This window comes from Phoca vitulina, unplaced genomic scaffold (assembly GCF_004348235.1).
Source record: "Phoca vitulina isolate PV1807 unplaced genomic scaffold, GSC_HSeal_1.0 scaffold31, whole genome shotgun sequence".
NCBI classification, from domain to species: domain Eukaryota; kingdom Metazoa; phylum Chordata; class Mammalia; order Carnivora; family Phocidae; genus Phoca; species Phoca vitulina.
Genome location: NW_022589734.1, coordinates 2,457,395 through 2,479,732, shown reverse-complemented (window position 1 = coordinate 2,479,732; position 22,338 = coordinate 2,457,395). Strand labels below are relative to the sequence as shown.

The window sequence follows — 22,338 nt, the reverse complement described above, 5'->3', positions numbered from 1 at the left end:
TTACAGACCACCAGCACAATTGAGCCTTATTCCTCTGCAAACATCGATTATTAATGACACAAACTGTGTAGAATGATAAATTGTAAAATGCATGCTTGTTTGCATGCAGTCTGGTGAAAAAAGCTCTGCTAACTATGTAGCCCTGGAAAACAGCACGCGTTCCTACCACACGTGCAATATGCCAAAATGCAAGTTTTTATATGGCATGTAACATGCTGGCATTTACTTGCTCACTGTATAAATTGCTAAGCAAATAAATGCACCCACTGCTACATAAAGGACAAAATACTTACTATCCCAAAGTTTTCTACAGAAGCTCACTTCAAAATTAGCCAAGTCCCGACCACTAGATCCTGCCTTGTGTCCAAGGCTAATTTCAAAATGTACTGTCTGTTAGTTAAAATAGCAAGAAGTTTCTCTTAGAATATTTTACAGAAAAAAATATCTTTATTGCTGAAAAAGTGCATATCAAACGTGCAAACCACCAAGGAATAAGTAGTTCTCCCAGATTCAATAAGGTCAGCAGTAGTTGTTTTTTTCTTAAATTGGATGAGAGTCCAAAAGCACATGTATTGAGAGTAGAAAACGTTACCTATATGGTTTAAAAAATCAGAAAAATGAGCAGAACTTCTGACCTTCCACTCAAACATAGCTTCTGAACTATTACTTAGGCAACTCATGTAGAAATCAGTATATATGAATAACACAAACACCTTCCTAGACTCATGTCTTCCATGCCTAAACTTTCAAACGTTGCAACAGAAGAGGGCAAGAATGATTGCTAAGAAGCTTGTCCCGGGCAAGTGTGTAAACACTCCCAGGAGTTTAGGAGAGGAGCTCTTCGCGGGCCCGCAGAAGCCCAAGCACAGCACTCATGCAGGGTGCCTTCTCTAGCCTCAGGAACTCGGGCCCCAAGGAAGGAAGAGCGAGGGGTGCCCGCTGCCCACACCGCATTCTGGCGTGGGCGGGAAGGGTCCCCAGCCGGGAGCGAGCGGGTTCTTTCCCCCGCCGCGCTCACCCCCGCAAGGCCGCTCCAGCGCAGGCCGCGTGCGCTCCCTCGGGGCGCGAGGGCAGAGGCAGCCCCGGACCGCGCCTCCGGCCCACATCGCCTGCCTCACCGTCCCGCAGCCCACCCCTCGGAGCGGCGCGGTCGAGCTCTCGAGAGCCAGGCTGGGGTAGGCCCGGGGCTGGCAGCGGCCGCGACGTGCTCCGGCTGCAAAGCCCAGGCCCAAGGAGAGGCAGAGGGGTACGAGCACGTGGACCCCGACCACGCCGAACCCCCTGCCCGCTTTGCATATCTCTCGCGTCCCTTAGGCCGAGCGACTCCCCGCGCCGGCCACCGCCAAGTGATTTGTGGCCTCTGGAAACCGACCCCACACGCCGCGCGAGGACGCAGCCCAGCCAGGGAGGCCGCCTGGGGCCCACGCGCTGGCCCAGGCAGGTCCGGCGCGACCAGGCCCCGGCGGGGCGGGCTGGGGGTTGTCCTGCAAATCGTGCAGCTGCGGAGGCTGCGGGCTGGAGCGGGTCGCGTTGTCACCCGAGAGCAATGGAGTGCCTGTGACCTTTCCACCCCGGCTGAGCACCTAAACACGCTTGTGTCTTCAAAACAAAGGCGGCCAGCGAGGAGTATAAAAAGGGAGTACCGTGGGCCAGGTGGCGCGAGGCGGAGGTGCGGGATAGGAGCCGGGCAAGCTACTTTTCCCGCGGCTCCCCCCGGCCCAGGCGGCGAAGGCCCCAAAGCGCTCCTCCTGGCTCCGCGACCCTCGTCCCTCCACACACAGCCCTGCTCTTTGCCGTTTTCTGCTCAGCCTGGTCTTCCCGGCACCCACGACCCAACCTGCGATTAATCCATCACACCTAACAAGAGGTCTCCTCGGACTCTTTTCTCCCCGAAACAACTGATTTCGTTGGGGGGGGGGGGTAGGCAGCGGCGAGGAAAGCGAGAACCCGGGGAGGGGAGGCGTCGGGGGGGGAGGGCAAGCGTGGCGGGGGGGTGGTGGTAGAGGAAGGAGCTCTAAACACAAACAGAAGCCGGGCCCAGGCCGCGGCGGTTAATTACAGCTAATTAGCTGCAGAGCGTTCCCGTCCGGGAGCGGCGTCCCGGAGGCCGGCGTCGGGCCAGGAGCGACCCGCAGGACCCGGGCCGCAGAGAAACGCCCCAGCAGGAAAGCCCCGAGTGGGCCACAGGTCTAGCCTCGCCAAGTCCCCATCCCAAAACGTTGCATCAGGCAAGTCGAGAAAGGTACGGTCTCTGGCTGCCGGAGCTGCCCGGCCTTGGGATAGGTCACCCGTCCCAGCGGACGGGGCCATTCCGTTGGTCACCTGCTGCCGCTTCCCATCCGGGCCTAGACAACCCAGCTCCAGCCACCGGACCCTTTGTCCGCAAGTCCTGGCTCCAGGGTCGGCTCCCAAAAGTGGACCAACGCACAAACTAGGAGGTCTGGCAATGGATTCTTTCCCTTCACCGCCCACCCCAAGGGGATAACCCGAGGCAGCTCCAGGGCCATGGGCTGAGAACAGCCAAGAGGTTTTAAACGCGGCAGTCAGGCGAGTCCCAGCCAGCCTGACCCGGAGAGACACCCGCGCCCTGGGCCGCTGCGATCTTCCCTAGCTATTAGGTTACGACTCAGGGAGGAGACCCAGCAAATCAGAGGCCACGTAAAGCAGTTTTTGACTGAAATTAGAGTGTATTTATTTGCAGCAATCCTTTAACAATGATCAAATTTTGACAACAAGCAATAGCAATTACTGCTAAGTGTTGCCTCTAGATAGGAGCGGCAGATAGCAGGAAACTGTATTATCTCGAAAACAAACTGAAAGGCCCTGAATGTCTGTAATCAAATCGCCATCTCTCCAAAGTCTGATTGACAGGGCAGATCACCCTAAGATAATGAATTTATTACATTTCCTGGGTTATTTACAAAGGGGGAGGGCCAATCTGGGTTGCCCCCTAGGTTTAACTGTAAATTAACAAGAAAAAATGGATTGAAAAGAAACCACCCTAGACTAAAATGTTCTGCTCTTCTCTCCTTCCTTCTTATTGCTTTAAATCTTTTTTTAAAAATAATTGTTCTACAAACATATCTTCTAAAATAGTTTCCCAGAGATTAAATATCCCTTTCCAACCCACAGTATATATATATATATATATATATATATTTTTTTTTTTTTTAAATCAACCCTTCTATGTAATACATGAAGGATTGTAAATGTGGATGAGTTATATACATACATTTAAAAACTGGTTTATTTTTCCTCTTACAAAGGAGTGAAATTAATAGGCAAAATATCTATCCAGCATTTGGCTCACGGGGATGTATGTATAACAGACATCATGATTTTTAATGTGATACACAAGCCAAATATTCATCTGTGTATATCTGGAGGAACATTCACATATCTCTACACACAGGTAGCACTGTGGTAACACTGCTGCTGATTCATGGGCTTAGAATTTCCAGATCATGTTCTGTCCTTACTGAAAAAAATATATTAGTGTATATGCCAACTCAGATCTGTTTAGGAAAATATCTTTTGACTAGCCACAAAGCAAGCTGACTATATAGTACATTTTGCAGAAGATGCTGCAGGAAAAAAAATAAATCTAAACAAAAAGAGACTTTTATTTGACAAGGAATAGTCAGAGGGTTTCTCCATTTTTCAGCTATTTAGGAGAATAGGTCATTTCTCATGTTTTAATCTGAAATCTTTTTTTCTTATAATAATTAAGGTTGTATTAAAGTATCCAGACATATAGATCTCATTCAAACTGAATGGTAATTTATTAATAAACAAAACAATGAATATGTTCAACAAAAAGAAAAAAGATGATAGAATAAGATTAATACAGTTTCCCTTTTTATAATGAAAAAAAGCACAATTTAAAGTTTCAGGCAATTTAACGTCAGGTTTTGGAAACACTTTCTGGCGTTTGGTCCACGACATCCAACTACAAATTAAAAATAAATTACTATATTGCAATTTACATTTTAAAACAAGTCCATGAATAAAAAGAGAGCGATTTTCATATACGGGGACTTTCCCCCCTCCTTTCAACATAGGATAAAATATCTTACAGGTGAGAGGTGGAGGAAAGAGAAGGGCAGGGGAATGGGAGAGAAAGGAGGAAAGCGTGATCTCTGAAAAGCAAGAAGAAACTTACGTGTTATCTGGAGTAACACTGTCCTTTAATAAACCATGATTTTGCTGTCTCTGTACAAAATAGTTTACCGTTTTGTTTATTTAGATAAGGCAAAGTGAAGGTGGCTCTGAATCTTTTAAGAAAATAGTTTTCTTTGTGCTGGTGAGTTGAATTTTTGGAGGGATTCTGTTCGCTGGTTTGGTGAATGTTTTTCGAGGTTTTCTTTTTTTTTAAATTGGATTTCTTTTTCTTTCTTTCTTTTTTTTTTTTTTGGTTTCGATTTTGCATTGATGGTTCTTTTCTGTTCCTGCTTTAGGGTTCGATTCAGTACGACTTTGGGGGGGGCGGGGGTGTCAAAACTTGCTACAGTCGTAGACGAAAGCCCCGGACGTGCGGTACAGAGACTGGCTGGAAGGGAAGGCCATCTGACAGCTACTATTCCCGTTCACCGGAGAGTTGTTCAAGCCGATCCTCTGCGACTCGAACATCTCCCGCACAGAGTGGAAGTTCTGCTGCTGGCCCGGGTAGCCCGCGGCCGCCGCCGCCGCCGCCGCGCTCGCCAAGTGGCCCAGGTCTCCGCCCGCCTGGTTCAGGTACCACGAGGTGAGGCGGCCTTGGTGGGCCGCAGGGTGGTGGCCGGTCTCCTGGCCGCCGCCACCGTGACTCAGGGACGAGGAGCTGCTGCTGGTGACTGGGGGCAGAGAGTAGTCGGGCAGGGGGTCGTCCACCGCCGAGCCGCCCGCGCCCCCCGGCGCGCCCTGCAAGTGGCCGCCGCGCTCTCCGGCCGCGTACAGACTCATGGCCTGCAGGTTGCAGTGGTAGGTCCCGGCTCCCGCCGCGCCGCCGCCGCCGCCGCCCCCTCCGCCGCTGCCCCCGCCCGAGCTGCCGGCGCTGGAGCTCTGGCTGCAGGGGGAGCTGTAGAGAGAGCTCTGGCCAGGCGAGTAGGCGCCGAGCGCCAGCGGGGGTGCGATGCCCGAGCGCGAGGACCCGGCCGCCGAGGCTAGGAGGCCTGAGCTGAGCTCCGCGGCCGCGCCCTGCGGCGACCCCCGAAGCGACGTCATGATGTTGTCCACGCTGAAGCCCTGGCTGTGGTGCGGCGGCGGCGGCGCGGGCTGGGCGGTCGGCGGCGGCGGCTGCGCGGGCTCCGCGCCGTCCAGGCTCAGCGGCCGCGCGGAAGGCAGGCTGCCCGGGGGGCTGCTCCCACTCGACAGGCTGCTGCTACTGCTGTCGGGGCTTTCGATTTTAGGCACCGCGGCGGCGCTGCCGCTGCCCAGGGCGGCGGCCGGGGACAGGGGCTGGGGCGGCGAGGGGCACGTACCGTTCTCGGTTTTGATGTCCTGGATGCGCACTGGCGGCGGCTGCGGTCCGGGCGCGGCGCCGTCGGCCTGCTCGGGCGGCGCAGGCGGGGGTTGGCGGCCGGGCGGCGGCGGCGGCGGCTCCTTGAGGTGCAGCCGGTCCTTCTCCTCCTTGTCCTTCACCGCGTCCTTCTTCTTGAAGCGCCGCCGCCGCCGCAGGAAGCTGCCGTTCTCGAACATGTTGTACGAGTCCGGGTCCAGCGTCCAGTAGCTGCCCTTGCCCGGTTTCTTGTCGTCGCGGGGCACCTTGACGAAGCACTCGTTCAGCGAGAGGTTGTGGCGGATGCTGTTCTGCCAGCCTTGTTTATTGTCCCGATAGAAAGGGAAACGGTCCATGATGAACTGGTAGATGCCGTTGAGGGTGATCTTCTTGTCCGGGGCGTTCTGGATGGCCATGGTGATGAGCGCGATGTAGCTGTAGGGAGGCTTCACCATGTCCTTGGGCTGCGGCTGCGGCGTGTAGGGCCCGTAGGCGCGGGCCATGCCGCCCGGGTACTGCTCGGCGTGTGCCGGGTGCGAGTACACGCTCATGGGGGCCGGCATGGCGGTGTAGCCGCCCCCGGCCGCCGCCGCCGCCGCGCGGTAGTAGCTCTGCTCTCCGCCGAGGTAGGGCACCACTCCCAGGGAGTTGGGGCTGGACACGGAGTAGCGCGCCTGCATGGCCCCCGCTCGCCGCCGCCGCCCCGCGCCTCCCGCCGCCCCCCACCCTCCCTAGGCCGGCCACGCCGCGCCGGCTGCCCAGTCCGAGTCCGGGCCCCACAGAGCTGGTGCCGGGCCGCCGCGCTGAGTCCGGCTCGGCCGCCGCCGCCGCCTCCCGAAACCGCCGGCCGCGCGCGGCCTCTCCCTGCGCTCGCTCGGGCTCTTGGGACGCCTCGGGCCACTTCGGGGTCGGTGCTAGGGGAGAGGGCCGGACGAGGACGCGGCAAACGGCCTTGAAGGAACCCGCGGAGCAACTTCCAGGCGAGAACGGCAGAACAGAGCCAAAACTAAAAAACAAGAAGGCGCCCTTCTCGCCACACTGCCTGCGCCTTCCAGGAGACTCTGCCCTGAGCCGCCGGCGAAGGCGGCCAAATAACCAGGGGCGGGGGGCAGCGCGCCGGCCGCCTTGCCGGGCCCCGCGTCACCTTTTTTTCAGTCTCTCGCGCGCCGGCCGCTTAAGGAAGCATTGGGAAAACTTCTGAACTTTTGAGCATCCGTCACCCAGGCGAGGACTTTTTTACGCAGTTACATTTTTTTCCGGGCAGCGGAGCCCCGCCCCACCACAGCAGCAGCAGCCAATGGTAGGCGAGAACCGCCTCTGAATGAGCCGGAGGCCGAGCCCAGGCTGCCCGCGCCCAGCTGCGGGAGGACCGCGGGGCTGACCACACGCGCGCCGGCGGCTCGGAGCCGGCGCCCCTACCCCTGCCCCTGGCCGTGCCAGGCCTGCACCCACAGCAAGATCGGCCCCCGAGCCCCAGCCGCCCGCCGCAGCCGCCCGCAGTCTCCCACCCCCGGCCCTCCGCACAGACGTCCATTGTTCTCGCAGACTTCCTGGGTCCTCCTGGGCCCCACGCAGACCCTTCCTCGGTCCACCGCTCCCAGATGTCACCGAGTCCTCGAGCCCCAACTCGGGCTGGCTCTCTCCCATTCCCTGGTCGATCTGGCTGACTCCAGTGCCGGGATTTCCTGGGCCTCTCTTCCCCTCCTTTTCCCCTCACCTTTCCTCTCTTTCCACCTCTTCCTTCCCTCTCGTCGCCAGTCTCACTTGGTTCACAGATGTGTTCATTGGCCCCCCCCACCCCCCACCTGGAGATCCTCTTGCCCGGAGCTGGGTTACAAAGGACAGGGTTTTAAAGGCTCAGTCACAGCCATGCTTTTCCCGGTGGGGCAGGAGTTGTCGCCCCCACCTCGGCTTCCTCGTGACCCCTACCCAGTAGAAATAAGGGAGAGGGGATATGGGGCCTTGCCGGGATCGCTGCCCAGGTAGGCTCCGCCCCCCCCATTTCCGGCCACCCTTGCTCCTCGTCCCCCCCAGGGCACTTGGCGCCCTGAGGGTGCTTGAGGCACTAGCTGCAGGGCCAGGAGGCTTCCCTGCGCTCCCCCGTGGCGGGGAGGGTGAGGGGCATACGTGATCCCTCAAGTTCCCCACACGCCGCCGGGTCTTTGCCTGGTCAGGCATGTTTCGGCTCAGAGGAGGGGTCACGCTTCGGGCTCAGTGACATTAGCAGGTGTGATGACAAGAAGCAAATAAACACGTCCAAGAACTTAACGCGCCTCAGTTCAACCTCCATCTCCACACGCGCGGGGCTGCCTGCTTGCAGATAACGGGTGTGTTGGGCGGGGTGGGGGGGGGATGTTCAGAATCGCACCTGCAGAACTGCTCAAGGATTCTGGGGGGATAAGCGCAGAAGGCGTATCCTTGTGCACGCCTGAAACGTAGTTTCTGAACGACTGGAATGGGATGGGAAGAGGAGAGAGGGAAAGAAACGAAGAAGCAGGAAAAAAATCGGCCACCCTCCGCCTGCAGCGCAATTCTGCATCTTGGCAATTCTAGAAAAGACCCTCCTGAAGATTGAACACTAGATCCTTTACCAGAAGCCGGGGGAGGGGGGGGCACTGGCAAGCTTAGGAAACTGTGAGGAAGAGTAGTGTGACGCATTTAACACCTCCACTCCCCCAATTTCTGACAATCTTTAACTGCAAGGACGTGTCGGGAGCCCCTTTTGGCTTCCCAGCTGGAATCCGGCTTCTTCACTGCACAAAAATTTTCATTGTCGCTTTAGTTGTTAGATATCAAAGGCGCTGACTTGTGTAGGAGGCTCAGCTCCGTGTCACTTGAACATTTAAAAAACAGCGTGTTTCAGAATGGACATTTACACGGAGAGAAGAGGACCTGCTACTTCTAGAACTAGCCTGGGGGTGGGGGGGTTGCCCGGAAGTTCCGATTCCTGAGGCAGCTGCCTCTTGGCCTGCTGTGCTCTTGGGGCACTTGAAACTCCTTTTCCAGGGTGTTTGCAAGGCCAGGGGCTCGGATTGAAAGAAACACTTGATTTATCAGCAGGAGGGTCAGTACTTGATGGTTCCTAAACACTTACAGAGGGAGGAAGTGGGGAGAAGACCCCCGACTTGAAAAATGAATTCATGTCCAGAACCCATCCCTGTACCCTGACATAATCAGCCCCTTTGGCTGAGGCTTTATGGGGCGCTCTGGCTTCAGCCTGGAGGCCAATTAAGTGGTCTCCCTAAACACCCCAGCATTTGGTGAATTTGAACTTTAAACTGCATCTCCACTGTTCGCACGCGGTGCATGGACAGGAAAGCAGCAATAGCGACTCGTTTGTTTTCCTAATGTGAGAAACGCCAGCGGGCCCCCGGGTTTTGCAATGGACAGTTGTGCTCGCCGTCTCTTCCCAGCACACCGTCTCCTGCCCTCCCCTCGCTCTCTTCCTCCGCCAGCCCAGAGAAGGGTAAACAGCTTGTTATGTAAATTGCAAATAGAATGGCGGTGGTGTTCTGGGCTCCCCGCTTTGGATATAAAAGTTACCGTTGTGAAATTAGTATCTGGCATGCGAGAAAAAATGGAGGGATGCAGTTTTATAGAGATCAACTTTCCACTGGTTTAGTTCTGGATATTCGCCAGGAAAAGATATTTGCATTTGTGTTTTATAAGCTTATTCGGAAGCAAACCTTCAGTAAACGGCTTGATTATATTTCAAGTACTTTGCTTATTTTATTATTGTTGTTAGTGGCGTTATTTTAACGTTAAGGCACAGAAATGAAGTCTTTTGGGGGAATAGGTTAAAGTTTTTATTTTCAGTTTAAAGTTTTTGATGCCCCTTTTCCCTGCTCCTTGGGGTGGTTCAATCGTCAGTCTCTCGAAAAACCCTTGACTCAATTGGCAGAAATGCCCCCGCGGGAAACCTTGGGCTTCTTTTCTGACACCTCCCGTCCTTGCAGCCTGAAGGTCCTGCAGGCAACAGCGGTAATGGATGTTTGGTGGAACTGTCGCTTGGCCCGCCCCGCAATCCCCAGCCCATCCTTGACCTGCCAGGTGGGGTTACAATTCCCAGGGCGCACTGAGGGGTTCTTAGCTCTGAGGAGGGGGCGTGACGTCACAGCGATATTTAAAACAAGGCCTCCCCAGGACCCCTACTGTAGAAAAGCACCAGGGAGATGTGGCAAGCACTCCAGGAAATGCCTAGATTCGGGAACGTGGTGACACCACAGGAATGTGTGTGTGGGGGGGGGGGGGGGGGGGGGGGAGGGAGGGAGGAGATGGTGCCCTAACGCAGGTCACCAGGAGCCAGAAAGAGCTCTTTCTCTTTTCTTTTTATTCAAGTCAAGTAGAGGGAATAAGGGTCGGGGTGAGCCCCGAGTTCAAGAAATGACTCTCCAGCAGTTTGAGCCCAGCCCAGGAGACACAGATTGTCCTCTGCGTCAGAGACCCCTCTGGAACTTTCCAGCCCCGGCAGCACAGTCGTCCCTAGGACCTGCCCAGACTCCCTCCCAGTCCGCAGTTCCGGCGTATCCAGCTTTTGGCTCTCGGTTATGCCCAGGAAGCTGGCCCGTCGGGGGTCTAGGCCGCCTTCCTGTGGGTTCCCGGGGGGCCCCCACTTGGTCCAGGAGCTGCGGAAAACAGGAAAGGCAGGCTTAGAAGATGAGGGAAGGGACTTCTGCTCTAGACCATGCGTCGAATCCAGAGGGTTCTGCAAACCCAGGAGGGAGGCTGCACGTCTACAGTCGTCCTACCATCTCCCTCTCCGCTGCCAGGAGACAAATTGGAAGATTAAGGCAATTATCCCGCCAGTGAGATTTGGAAACTCCCCACTAGACCGAAATCACAAACAACCACAGCAAAGTCCGTGTGCGTGTGTGTGTGTGTGGGCGGGGGGTGCCTTTGAGCCATTTAAGTAAATGCCTGTAGTTCTACATATGGCCTCGTTTGGGTAGACCAGGAACCCAGAGGTAGGGGAGGGTATTTCGGTGTCAATAACCGTTATTCGTTATCAAACTGTCAGCCCGGAAGGTAGAGTTTGTCTTCAGTGTGACTTGTCAGAGGAGGGAGGAGGCGGGGACCCAACATTTGGGTGGCCAAGACTCAGAGGACTGCTTTCTTCTTTCTTCTTAGTTGGGGGGTTTCTGAGTAGAGGTTCTGTTAACGCAGTTCCTGTAATTCAGTCCCCTCCTCAGCAGAAAAATAATTCCTACAATAAATAAAAAGAGCGTTTGTTTTTCGATTATGTTTTAAAGACAAAGTGATCCACATTGCCTGTCTACAAGATTGAACTGATTGGATAGTTGCCCTCGTAGGAGCAGATCTCCCCAGGAAGTTTATGTGATGGGGTAATTTAATGTCATACCCCAAGTCCCCAAGATGGGCCATCCCACTAATTACTTACACAGGAGAATTCGTGCCACACCTGCTCTTGGTTACCCCGTCGGGTCGGCCCACCTGTCACCTCAGAGCCGAGTTGAATAGCAAGGAAGAGGCATGGGGCATGCGGGAAGTGAATCTTTAACTTTATTGCCTGGCTCCGAAAGACTGAGGGCTTCCTTTGTCCAGGCAGAGGTAGATGGACACCCGAACTGTCGTCTTTCATTAACAATCCAGGACGAGAATAAAATCTGTGACGGGGTGGATGATCGGAAAGGACTAGAGGCACGCGTGTGCATGCGCGCACCTGCGTGGCCTCGCATCCTGGTCCACAGCAGACTCAGGACGGCTGCCGCAAGCCAGGTCTTGAAAGGGTAGAGGCCCCGCTTCCTCGCAGTTTCGTGACACCGGCACATTTGGGGCGCGCGCAGCGCAGGGCCCAGCGGTCCTCCAGCCCCAGAGGCGGTAGCGCAGCGCCGGGATTGCAGGGTGCGGGCGGGCGCGGCGATCAGAGAATCGCTGGGCGAAGGCGCCTTCCGGGGGGCTGGAGTGAAAAGCGCGCGCTCCTGCACGGCGGCGCCCTGGCTGCGGATCCGCGGACAGACCCACAGACCCACAGACCCACAGAGCCGCAGGCTGGGGGAGGTCGGTTGTACCTTGCTGGCGGCTGGGCCTGTGTCCCGCGGGCGGCGGGTGCTTCCCGGGTCTCCAGCACCGCCCCGCGGCGGACCTCGAGCCGTGGTTGCCACCCTTCCTCCCGCCGGAAAGCGACCGTCGCAGAGCCTGAGCCTCGACGCCCCGGGGCCTTGGCTTGCCTGGCGGGCCTGAGCTCTGGGACGATCCTTCCGACGTCCCTCACCCTACCCCCGGGGCGTCCCACCGCGCGGACGCAAGGCTGGGCCTGGTGTGCGAAAAGCGCGGACAGCTTCGCACCCCAGACCTTGCGGGGAGCAGCCGCGGGGCCCTCGACCTGAGCCGGCTGTTTGCACCGCTCAGGGCCGGGACACGGCCGACACCTGGCTGGGTGCAAAAGGCCTCTCCCGGAGGGCAGCTGTCCTCGCGAGCGCCTGCGGCTGGAAGCGGTGGCCCGGTGGTCGGGGTCCCCTCCCGCCCTCCACAGGCTTCCCGCCTTTCCCCCGCGAATGCAGAGCAGGGAAGAAGAGGTGTGGGAAGTCCCAAGGCCGCTCGGCCGCACTGGGCTGGGGCTCCCCGGCTGGCGGCGCAGGTCCCCAGCCAAGTCCCACAGCCTGGGGCCCGGGACTCGCCGGCCGCTCTGGGCTCCCTCACCCGGGCACTGCGCGTGCTCCGAGCGCCCCCTGCGGTCCGCAGCTTTGTCTCCGCGGCGCTTTGGCCGCGCGGGCGTGAGGCTCCACTGCCCCGCTCGGACCCATCACTTCCGGAGCCTTTCCTGGGGAAAGGGTCTCCTGGAAGGGGTCCCTGGGAGTGGCCACGCTGCTGGAGTGGGACCGCGAGGTGTCGGGCTCCTTGTTTTCTCACCCTGAGACCTACCCAGGGTCCAGGCGAGAGTAGTCTGAAGTCCCATGAGGAGAACATCTCAGACTCCAAGGCACGGACCAGGGACGTTTTTGTTCCTGGAGCCCGAGGTGACCTGGTCCTGGGGCTTGCAGCCACCAGCTGCATTCCTTCCAGGCGGCCGCTTTTAATTGATGTGCACGTTACAGAAAAAAGCAAGACCGCTCCATCAAATGAATTACATTCTGGGAGATGCCAAGGAATGTATTTACTGGCAGGCAGGTTTGCCAATAAAAGTTGCAAATGAAGACTGCTGGTTTCCAGGAAAATGTACTCCTGTTTTCTAACCACACCTTCGTCTTAATTATGAAAAACTGAACCTCCAAAGAACCTGTTTAGAGAACAGGACTAGTGAGTGGCAGTGACAGTGGCTATAGTGCGGTCTCACACCCCCACACACATTTACACACCCCAGAGACACCGTATGACAACACAGACCATGCACACTGCAGCTTTGCCCACGGAGAGACTTGCCAATATTTACATACACAGTAGACACAGACACAAGGCTAGACGCTGGCCCGCAGAGAAGTATGCATTCGGATTAGTGCTATTTAGTTTGGAAGCAAAGATATAAGAAAAGATAAACTAGGGCAAATAAAGAGGCAAATTTCCACAGAATATTAAATAAAAATAAATGTATGAAAGGAAAAGAGGCACTTGCCCCAAGTATTTAGCTACTCCTAAATTTGCCCTACTATTTTTTAAGGCCAGTAGTTGACTAGGGTTACACTCTAAGTTAGGGGCAACAGAAAAAGAAATCCGGAATTCGCTTTTACTGAGGTCCCTTTTGGCTTGGGGTCACAACAACCCCAGTCAGAATTGGAAAAAATGGGACAGCTCTTCATTTTCTCCAACGTTTGACTGCTCCTTTAGACACTTGGTTTGGGGCAGAGGGGGTAGATACTATTGAAGGGTAAATTTGTTTGTTATGACACTTCTCTAGTCTCAACCACAGACCCTTAGACAACGATAATAAGATGCACAGAGCATTTCTTACGTTGTCATTCTGCTGAGGGCTTCAAGTAATCCTTTCTTTTAATCTTCACAAGGATGTGGACACTATTATCTGCATCTTATATGGGAGGGAACTGAGTCTCAGAGAGAGTAAGTTACCTGGCTGAAGTTACAACGCCCTCACAATTTTACTTTGTGTGTCTCCTTGGGTCTAACACACCATTTCGGATAAGGTACATCATTTTATGTGCTACTGAGAGAAGAAAAATTAAACCAGTGACCATCACCAATGTATTAAGTCTCATCTCTATTTCGGATGTTAAAATGTGCATTTCAGATCAAGGATATATTGACTGATCCATTTAATTAGCAAATATATGGAGGCTTTCTTTGTGTTCAGCATGATTCTGGCAGCTCATGTATAACACAATACCCTTTGCCAGACACCCTTGTGAAGGTAAATAGTAATAACTGTAGAGAAATGTTGATCCACATCCATGCTTGAATCTGTTGTATGTGTGTAAGCTTACTTGACTTGCACAGAGGTAGCATGTCTGCACACAGATGTTCTAGAGATGCTTCTCAAGTGGGTGAGGCAGGGGTCCCACCCAGCATTTGCAAAGTCCAGGGCAGCCTTCCCTCAGCCGGTCACCCCAGCCTTAAGTTGCACCAGGCCCTGGAGTCTAATACAGTGGAGGCCTTTGGCCAGGTGGGGCTTCAGGGGGCAGGGTGGGGATAGCAGCAGGGAAAGCCTGAGAGGTGGGCGGGGGAGAGAAGAATAGGCAAGAGGGCCTTTTTACCCTTTCTGGGAAAGAATCCCTCTCCTGCCCAACTTGGACCTCGCCTGGGCCTGGAAGATTGATCCAAAGGCCAATAGTGAGGGTAGGAAGAGGTTCACCCTGTAGCAGAGCCTGAGGAGGCCCCAAGACCTCTGCTAGGCTTTCGGGGGAGAGCACTGCCTCTCGCATCTCATCTCGGGAGCGTCTGGGAATGAGGGGCTCTGCTCTCCCAGGGAGCGAGGCCGACTGTGTGCTGGACCTAGCGGTGCCCAAGGGCCCCTCTGCGCCAGGATTTCCCGTGTCTTCCCAGGAAGAGCGGGGCGTGCCCAGCCCCGGCAGCCGGTGTGTCCAGCCCTGCTGGGTGAGTCCCATCAGCTGGTGGCCGCAGCAGGCCGTGGGCACCAGGGCCAGACTCCCCGGGGACCGCCCCAGCCCCCGCCAGCTGCCGCGACAGTCTGCGACTGCCCTGCTTCTCTTCAAGGCCAGCCAGTGTGGGCGTCTGGTCTCCCTTTGTCTGTCCCTGCAGTGAGCGGAGGAAGGTTCTTTTAAAGGCCAGGCTGTTGTGTTCACACAGGCGCGCGCACGTAATCCCGAACCAGGGCCTGTGTTTAGTCTATCTCGCTGACGTCCTTCCTGAACAGATGGGAAGAGGAAACGATTCTCTTGGCCATTTTTGCCTTCACGGTACCCCGGCCCATCCGTCATTTTCTCGCCTAGCGTCTCCAGGACGCCGTGGGCACTGGCGGCTCCGAGAGTCCCCACCGGCAGGCTGTCACAGGCGACGCTGACCGCCACCCACCCCACATGTGCTTTTCCTCCTTCCTTTCGCACAAAGCTTTACATTATTGGCTCTCCTTATGATGAAACAGGCTCCAGATTAGATAAGGTTAAATTACACTTTTATAAGGTGCCAGTACGGTCTTGGGAGACATTCTCCTTTTATTTGTGAGTGTGCACTTATAATACCAGTTTGTTTTCATACTTATCTCTATTCCCAAGTAGACAACATATATACACACACTGTGACTTATTAGGGTGAGGACCACTCACTGCCCCAAGGGGGGAAAATTAGCTCCTTGCCAAGAGAGAGCAAGCTGCTCCCGTTGCTGACTTCTGGGAACTGGCCCAGTCAGCAAGGCAGGATTGTTTTGCTTTTGTGTGTGGTAATTCTTCACAGTGCTCAGTGCCATCTTAAGAAACACCCCATAGTAGTTTTCATTGTTTGCCTTTATGAGTATTTGCTATCAAAGATTATTTATTAGGTGTATTTGTTTTAGTAAGGAACACGTCCAAATGCAGGCAGACGTGTCACTGGGAAAATGTTTTGGCAGGAGTCGCGCAGGGGTTTTACATAATAGGAAAACAAACGGGGCCCCGCCCTCCTCACATCAAGGCAGTCACATATTTTGTTTAATATCAGTCACACTGTCTACTATCTGCTGGAAGTAGGTTAGTTTTCTAGTAAACATCACTATCATTGATGTCAACTTTTTTTTTTTTTCCTGGAACAGTCTGACTTACTCAGATCATGATGCTTTGTCCGTTCTAGTTCATCTGTGGATATTTTAAAAGAGAGGGCTAATGCACGACAATAACATTTCCTTTTATTTTCAAATGAATTTTGAAAAATCTGTGTTTCAGATTTCTCCTTAGGTTGGCAAATTTTGAATTTCCCTCGATTATGAATTAAATGGAGTAACATAAACAAGTTTTTCTTACTTTTTCCCTTCTCTTGCTGGTTTGTACATCAGCGGTTCCTGATGATATCTATATAGCTTTGCTGATTTCAAGGAGATTCAATTATCAGATGGTGTTGACAGTCTGTTGTAAATCTCATAAAAGGAGAGTTGTACTTTATTCTGACTGTGCTAAACTTTTTCCAAGTAGATATTTAGAACCCAGAAAGCATCCCCTAGCAGATCGAAGTAATATTAAATACAGGTCAAGTGCTGGATTCAAAGTTCTTGGCAATGTCCTTTTAAAAACAAATTTCTCTGATATGCCTAGATCTGCTTTTCCAATATTAGCATAACTTTCAGTTTTATCCACCAGACAAATATTTTAAGTGTGTACATTTGGTGGAAAAAGAAAATGATGGATGCATAATTTGTTCTTTCTCTTAGGACGACTTTGAATTTTTAATAGCTCTCTCCAATGTATGTCTTGAGAAATTCAATTCATTTCCCCTCCCCGCTGTGCTTCATTTCTGGCCATTTAATATTATACTTAAAATTTGAAGTCAGCCAGGTGTGGGGGCGTGGGAGGAGAGAGTGGAGGGGAGGTCAGAAGAGAAATCAAAACAAGAAGCAAGATTTTGAAGAAAAAGTTCGATGGGTATTTTATTGATACCACCTTCTCTTAGGAAGCATAATGACTGTGCTTATGAATTCTCTCAAATTCTGAAGGGCTTGTTAATCATCATATGGGGTCATGTGGGTGCTGTAGGGGAGCCCTCCTGTCTGGTGATTCAGTCTGAGACCCCACTGGGAGCCCCTAGCCTAGGAAGACATAGGGTCCCCTGTCTGCTGACTGGGTTTTGCTTTGCATTTTATTATTATTATTATTATTATTATTATTTGCAGGAGGAGGGTAATTTTCGTTCAAGCATGGCTCCTTTTTTTCTCTTTAAGGTACATGAACTCTCTAACAGTTCAGTGCAAACTGCTTCTATATCATCAATTTTTCTCCATTGTGTCCCTGAGGAGGGAAAGGGAAATGGGGGGGCGGTGGTGGCAAAGAGAAGGAACAGATGGAGAGAGGAGGAGTACTGGAGAGATCCTCCCTTCTCCCCCTTTTCCTACTGCAGTCCCAGCCCAGAGGGGCCCCTGAGAGATCAGTGCCCTGGCGGTGGACACCCCTGGAAGTGTTACAAGAAGTTGAAAGCAGTGAGAAACCGAACTTCTTGTGAGGAGCAGAAGAGAATCACAGGGCAGGAGGTGCGTGCACCTAGCTGCCCTGCGAAACAGGCTCACAGAGCAAATGCTTACACCTGACAGGAAGCTGTATTTGTATTTGTATTTGTATCAACGTTAGGAAACTCTGGGGGCCTTCTTACTGTGGCCCCCAAAGGGAGGGGGAAAAGCAGTGGTCCTGGCAGGGAGACGCCAGGCGGGGCCAGGAGCCTGGAGCCCTCCTGCCTGGCCTACCTTGCCCTCCCCTTCCTGGTGGGGTGGGGTCTATCTGGAAGCTGCTGGAAGCAGGGGGAGAGGTCTCTTGTGCATTCTGTTTGCTGGGCCTAGTAGTGCTGCCCGCTGCCCTCACCCACTCTCTGCGCGGAGTGTGGGTGTTCTCCGTGAATATTTTCCATCTCTATGTGGAGTTCTATGTCTGCCTGGTCCAATTTCTGCCCACATTCGGTAGACACCATGAAAGGCCATTTTTCTTTTTGAAGCGGATCCAAAATAATACACATGATGAAGTGCAGGCAGGACGCCTATGGAAAAAAATAACTTCTCCCAATTATTTCAATGGAACGGAATGGTCGGGCCGTGGCAAGCAAAATCTGACAGAGAAATGAAATCTTGCCCCATTCAGGTCCAGGCACTAGCCGCAGGGTGGAGGCCGGAGGGGCAGGGTGGGGGCTCAGCTGCCACAGCATTTGGCTACACCCCGCAAGGCCCAGCTGCTCCAAGCAGGCGCGGGGCATCTAGCACGAGGTGCTGAGTGGTGCCTCAGTTTACCTTGTTTCAAAGGAGAGAATAATCTCTGTCTCTTTTAACTGAAAAGTTTTAACTGAAAAAGTTTTAGCTTGCAAGTTAAAAAGCGGGATTTTTTTTTTTTTAAAGGTTTTATTTATTTATTTGAGAGAGAGAATGAGAGACAGAGAGCATGAGAGGGAGGAGGGTCAGAGGGAGAAGCAGACTCCCTGCCGAGCAGGGAGCCCGATGCGGGACTCGATCCCAGGACTCCAGGATCATGACCTGAGCCGAAGGCAGTCGCTTAACCAACTGAGCCACCCAGGCGCCCCAAAAAAGGGATTTTTATGACATGATCTCGGTGGAGAACCTTTGGAATGGCTTTGGAAAAAGAAACTGTAAATACAGGAAATTAAAGAACGCTGATTGTACATAGTGAATGTAAGAGTGTACTCGTGCTCTGAAGCTCCAGTTACTGTCACTGGAGTCATGTTTCCACCCTGATTGGCGCACGCTGACGGGAGCTGTGTGTTCAAGTCTGACTGCGCTGAGAAAGAAAGCTGCAAATAAGGAAGTCACAGCATCAGGGAGAGCAGGCCGGATCAGAGGGGCCCAAGCAGAGGCTTATCCTCAGAGGCCCTGCCCAGACTTTATTGCTAGCAATGGTTTGTGTATGAACCGCCATACCGAGCTGCAGAAGAAAGTGTGTTACAGCGCCAGACAAAGGGGACCATGTGAGGTTCAGGGGGAAAGTCATGTATGCATTGCAACAGATATTTTTATTTGTAAATACACATAAATGGCACAGTCTACGCCAGGGTGAATTGGGGGTTAAACAGTGAGGTTTTTGATAGTGCAAACTTTGAAGGAAAACCTTTTTGAAGATATTTTTTGAATCAAACTAGATGTCCGTTAATGAGAACATCAACTCGGTGAGCTCACACACAATGGTAATTATGAGGACCTTGCAAAGTGTGAAAGCGGACCCGGGATGGATTCCTTTGGATAACAGAATATCAAAGACAATGCCAAGTGAAAATGATCGATAGGGTAGAAGGATGATGCTTTCTCCCATCTAAACATTTCTTTAATGTATGGTTATATGGGTTTTTATATTACAAAGTGGAAAATGGATTTGAAAAAGCACCTTTTGCGATTGGAGATACACAACACATCAAGAGAAGCTTCTCTGGAAAGTCCTCCAGCTGGCGGCTGGGCCTGGAAATTCCCCGGTGAACAAGTATGGGACAGGCAGAGGGCCTCCTGGGGAGGTGTGGGAAGAGAAAGAAGTGGGGGAAGAAGAGGTGTAAATGGCCCCAAGTAATTTGGTGAGAGGAAGAGATAAACAAGGGGTCTAAAGCCTCTGGGAAGGCAAAGAAGGAAAGCCAGCAGCTACTCCCAATACCGTGGGCATTGAGTTTCACATAAAGCTCTTTATCTTCCTCTGCTCTGATGTTATCTCACCTTTAAAATGGTAAATCGTTTATATAAGGATTGCTGATTCACAAAATGAAGGTGCTACAAATTAACATGAAGACAGAGGAGGGCAGTTCAGGGGGAACAAAGCTTTGGGGAGCACTGATTTCCCTCTTGTTTTGCACGAATCTTATCTGGGGGAAGGGAAAGGGGAGAAGTCTGGGTGTTGTGGAAGATGAGGGGGCTGCTGGGGGAGAGACTGATGGCTTGTGGGCTGTTCTTCTGGTTTTTCTGGGTGGGGTGTGTGTGTGTGTATGCACAAGCGTGCTGCTCCGGTGTGCGTGCCTGGGGGGCTCCAGGGCAAATGGCTCTAGCTTCCCATGAGAGAAAAATTTTCACAAGAACTCAGTCTCTGGGCAAGCCAACGATTGGAGCTTCACCCTGTGTGCTGCAACCGGGGGAAAAAAAGCCCAAGTTCTTACGTGATGTCAGCCTTAAACAGAAGAGAGGTAAAACTAGAGGTAAGTTCCATATTTTGCACTTATTTGTTGCAAATTTAGTTGCTATGGGTTTTTATGTTTTGATGTTAAGTGTTCTCTTGTGTGTGAATCTCAATAAATTAGAATGGAACTTCAGCTTTGAAGACTGGAACCAATGTTTTTAGTTATTTCTTGACTCCGTAAGAATGTACTAAAAAAAAAAAGATATTTCCCACCCCACCCCCAGGCCCTTTCTTTTCCTTTTCTTTTCTTTTTTCCCCTGGAATCCAGGCTGTGGGTCTTTTAACGTGCGGGTCTGCAGGGAGTGTGATGGAGCTCTACCGCCATCTAGTGCCAGTAATGAAGAAGTGCACTTCAGAGCCTCAAAAGCCACGGAAGAGGAGATGAGTTTACCAAGAAAAGTCCTTGAGGTTTATGGGTAAATATTTGCAAGACAAGAGCCTTTACAATGGATTTGGGATGGCAATATATCACATGCGCTTTAAGTAAGCTCCATTCAGCTCAGTAGGGAGAAGGAGCGACTGAATTTCATGGTGTCAAATTGGGGTCTGTTTTGGTGGCTATTCCCCTACGGTGGGCAAAAAAAAAGCCACAGATGAACTGGAATTCATTTGCTTTCTACTTTGGTCCATCCATCTCCAAATCCAAATGTACCCACGAGAGGTAAACTGAGGCCCAGAAAAGTTCAAAATGAGTGCTTGGTCACACAGCTCTGCTGACAGAGCTGAGGGCCTCCTGCTCTCCAGCTCACATTATTTCCTAAACTGATTTTGAAAGCATTGCAGCCCCTCCTTAATAAGACTGCCTAAACCAGGCTATCCCTGTGTTGTATGTGTAGGGGAAAGGGAGGGCAGGAGAGGAGGTGAGGGAGGAGGAGAGCTGGGGCTCTGAGGAGTGGTCCCAGACAGATTCGTTTAAGGGAAGAATATATATGGAGGTGAGGGAGCCAGATGTTGTGTTTCCTAAAACTCTCCATCCCGAGGCATCTGCTGGAAAGTCTTTGGAGAACAAACCCTCACCACATCGAGCTGTCAGAGAGAGTATCTGAGAGGGGTCACGGCCATTAGCATCTCACCTTTCCGAATTCAAAGCCGACCTGGGGCAGGAGGCTCTGCTGTGGAGGGGGCAGGCCTGAGACCCGACCACCCCAGCAAGGGCGGCCCCAAGCCCTCCTGGGAATGAGCCACAGGCTGATGGGTGCTCCTTGGGCATCCCCCCAACACAGCTGACTGAAAGTTTCTGACCATCCTGGCAGCTGATGTGCCAACTAAAAATCTAGCCCTTGGGGCACCTGGGTGGCTCAGTCGGTTAAGCATCTGCCTTCAGCTCAGGTCATGATCCCAGGGTCCTGGGATCGAGCCCCGCATCGGGCTCCCTGCTCAGCAGGGAAACTAAAAAAAAAAAAAAAAAAAAAAAAATCTAGCCCTTGGGAAAACCTTAACTGTGGTCCACATGATGGGCCCTGGTGGCCAGGTTGGTTGATATAAATATTTAATATAATGAATAATATTTAATAATAATAAATGATTAATGTTAATATAGTCATAAAATATGATTAATTTAAATAAAACATGACATTTGTAACTGTCTTGAATGATCCCCTGGGATTATCTAGAGCTCACCCTCATCTATGAGGTGGCCATTGGTTCATGCGACACGTCATCCTCATGATGCTTCTCAAGCTTCCACACTAATGTGCTGGCTTGGTGGGTCACCACCGTGCATGGCACCATCCTTCCTTTTCTCCTCTCCTTTGTCAAATGCAGAAACACTGTAGGGGAGAGAGAAGAGAGACTTTCTGCCTCATGATTCAGCCAGTGACCAGGAAGGGCTCGCAGGGGGCGGTAGTAACGGTGAAGAAAATCTCTGCATTGACCGAGGATAGAACGTGACTAATTTATCTCTCCGAGGACAAAGCTGGACTTCCAGTGGAAGGTTTTCAGGGTACACATTTTGAATTTTAATTTCTAAGTGCCAAAGCTTGCTTCAGCCCTTATAGTTGGCTATGCCGCTGGCACAGTGACCGAATTATCCTGGTCACAAAAGCACTTGTGGGTTATTAAACTGCGTTGTGTGAGGAAGCCTCTCGTGGGCTTATTGGGCTCGCAGACTGTCTTCCATCGGGCCGAGGTATCTGGGTGCTGCCCCTCTCTCCTCACTCCGCCTGTGGCCCTGATGGACCCCAGTGGCATTAAGGTCTGATTCCCAGATGGGGAAGAGCGGCTGGAGGCGAGGCTGGTGGGAAGGAGCCTGTGGGACGAGAGAAGCGGCTGCCGAGGTGTGGCCGTGTCAGGCTGAGACACTCCTGGGTATTGTGAGCGGTGTGAACCAGCTCCAAGGGCATCTGCCGCCCCAGGGACGTGGTTATCTCCCTGCAGACTCTCCCTGCCCAGGTATTGCCTGACTGAAGTTATATAAAAAGGCTTTATGAGCTGGGAAAGTGTGTAATTTGTTCTGGAAGAACATAAAGTTCATTGTTTTCCTTCAGCTGTGGCTTACTCTCCCCTCAATTTGTCTGTTAAGAATGCTCACTACTTTGTCTCATTTCCATGGGCAAATTTTCCACGGGCTTCAGTGAGTGAGGCAGTTTTCAGAAAACAGAATTCTAGTCCTTTAGCAGTGAGAGAGAAAATAGGGCTTTCTCTCATTCCCACGATTTTTAAAAAGGG

The 22,338-nt window shown here is 52.5% G+C and overlaps 1 protein-coding gene across 1 annotated transcript; it reads right to left on the bottom strand.

The window, feature by feature from the left end:
- Positions 1–2,667: 2,667 nt before the first annotated feature.
- On the bottom strand, positions 2,668–6,180 carry FOXC1 (forkhead box C1). The gene has a single exon (XM_032424982.1). The coding sequence runs from the start codon at positions 6,154–6,156 to the stop codon at positions 4,495–4,497; it is 1,662 nt and encodes a 553-aa protein (XP_032280873.1). The 5' UTR covers positions 6,157–6,180; the 3' UTR covers positions 2,668–4,494.
- Between the last annotated feature and the right edge of the window lie 16,158 nt (positions 6,181–22,338).

What these genes read in the sequence shown, in the direction of transcription:
- FOXC1 (XM_032424982.1), bottom strand. Translation starts at nt 6,156, where the DNA reads ATGCAGGCGCGCTACTCCGTGTCCAGCCCCAACTCCCTGGGAGTGGTG.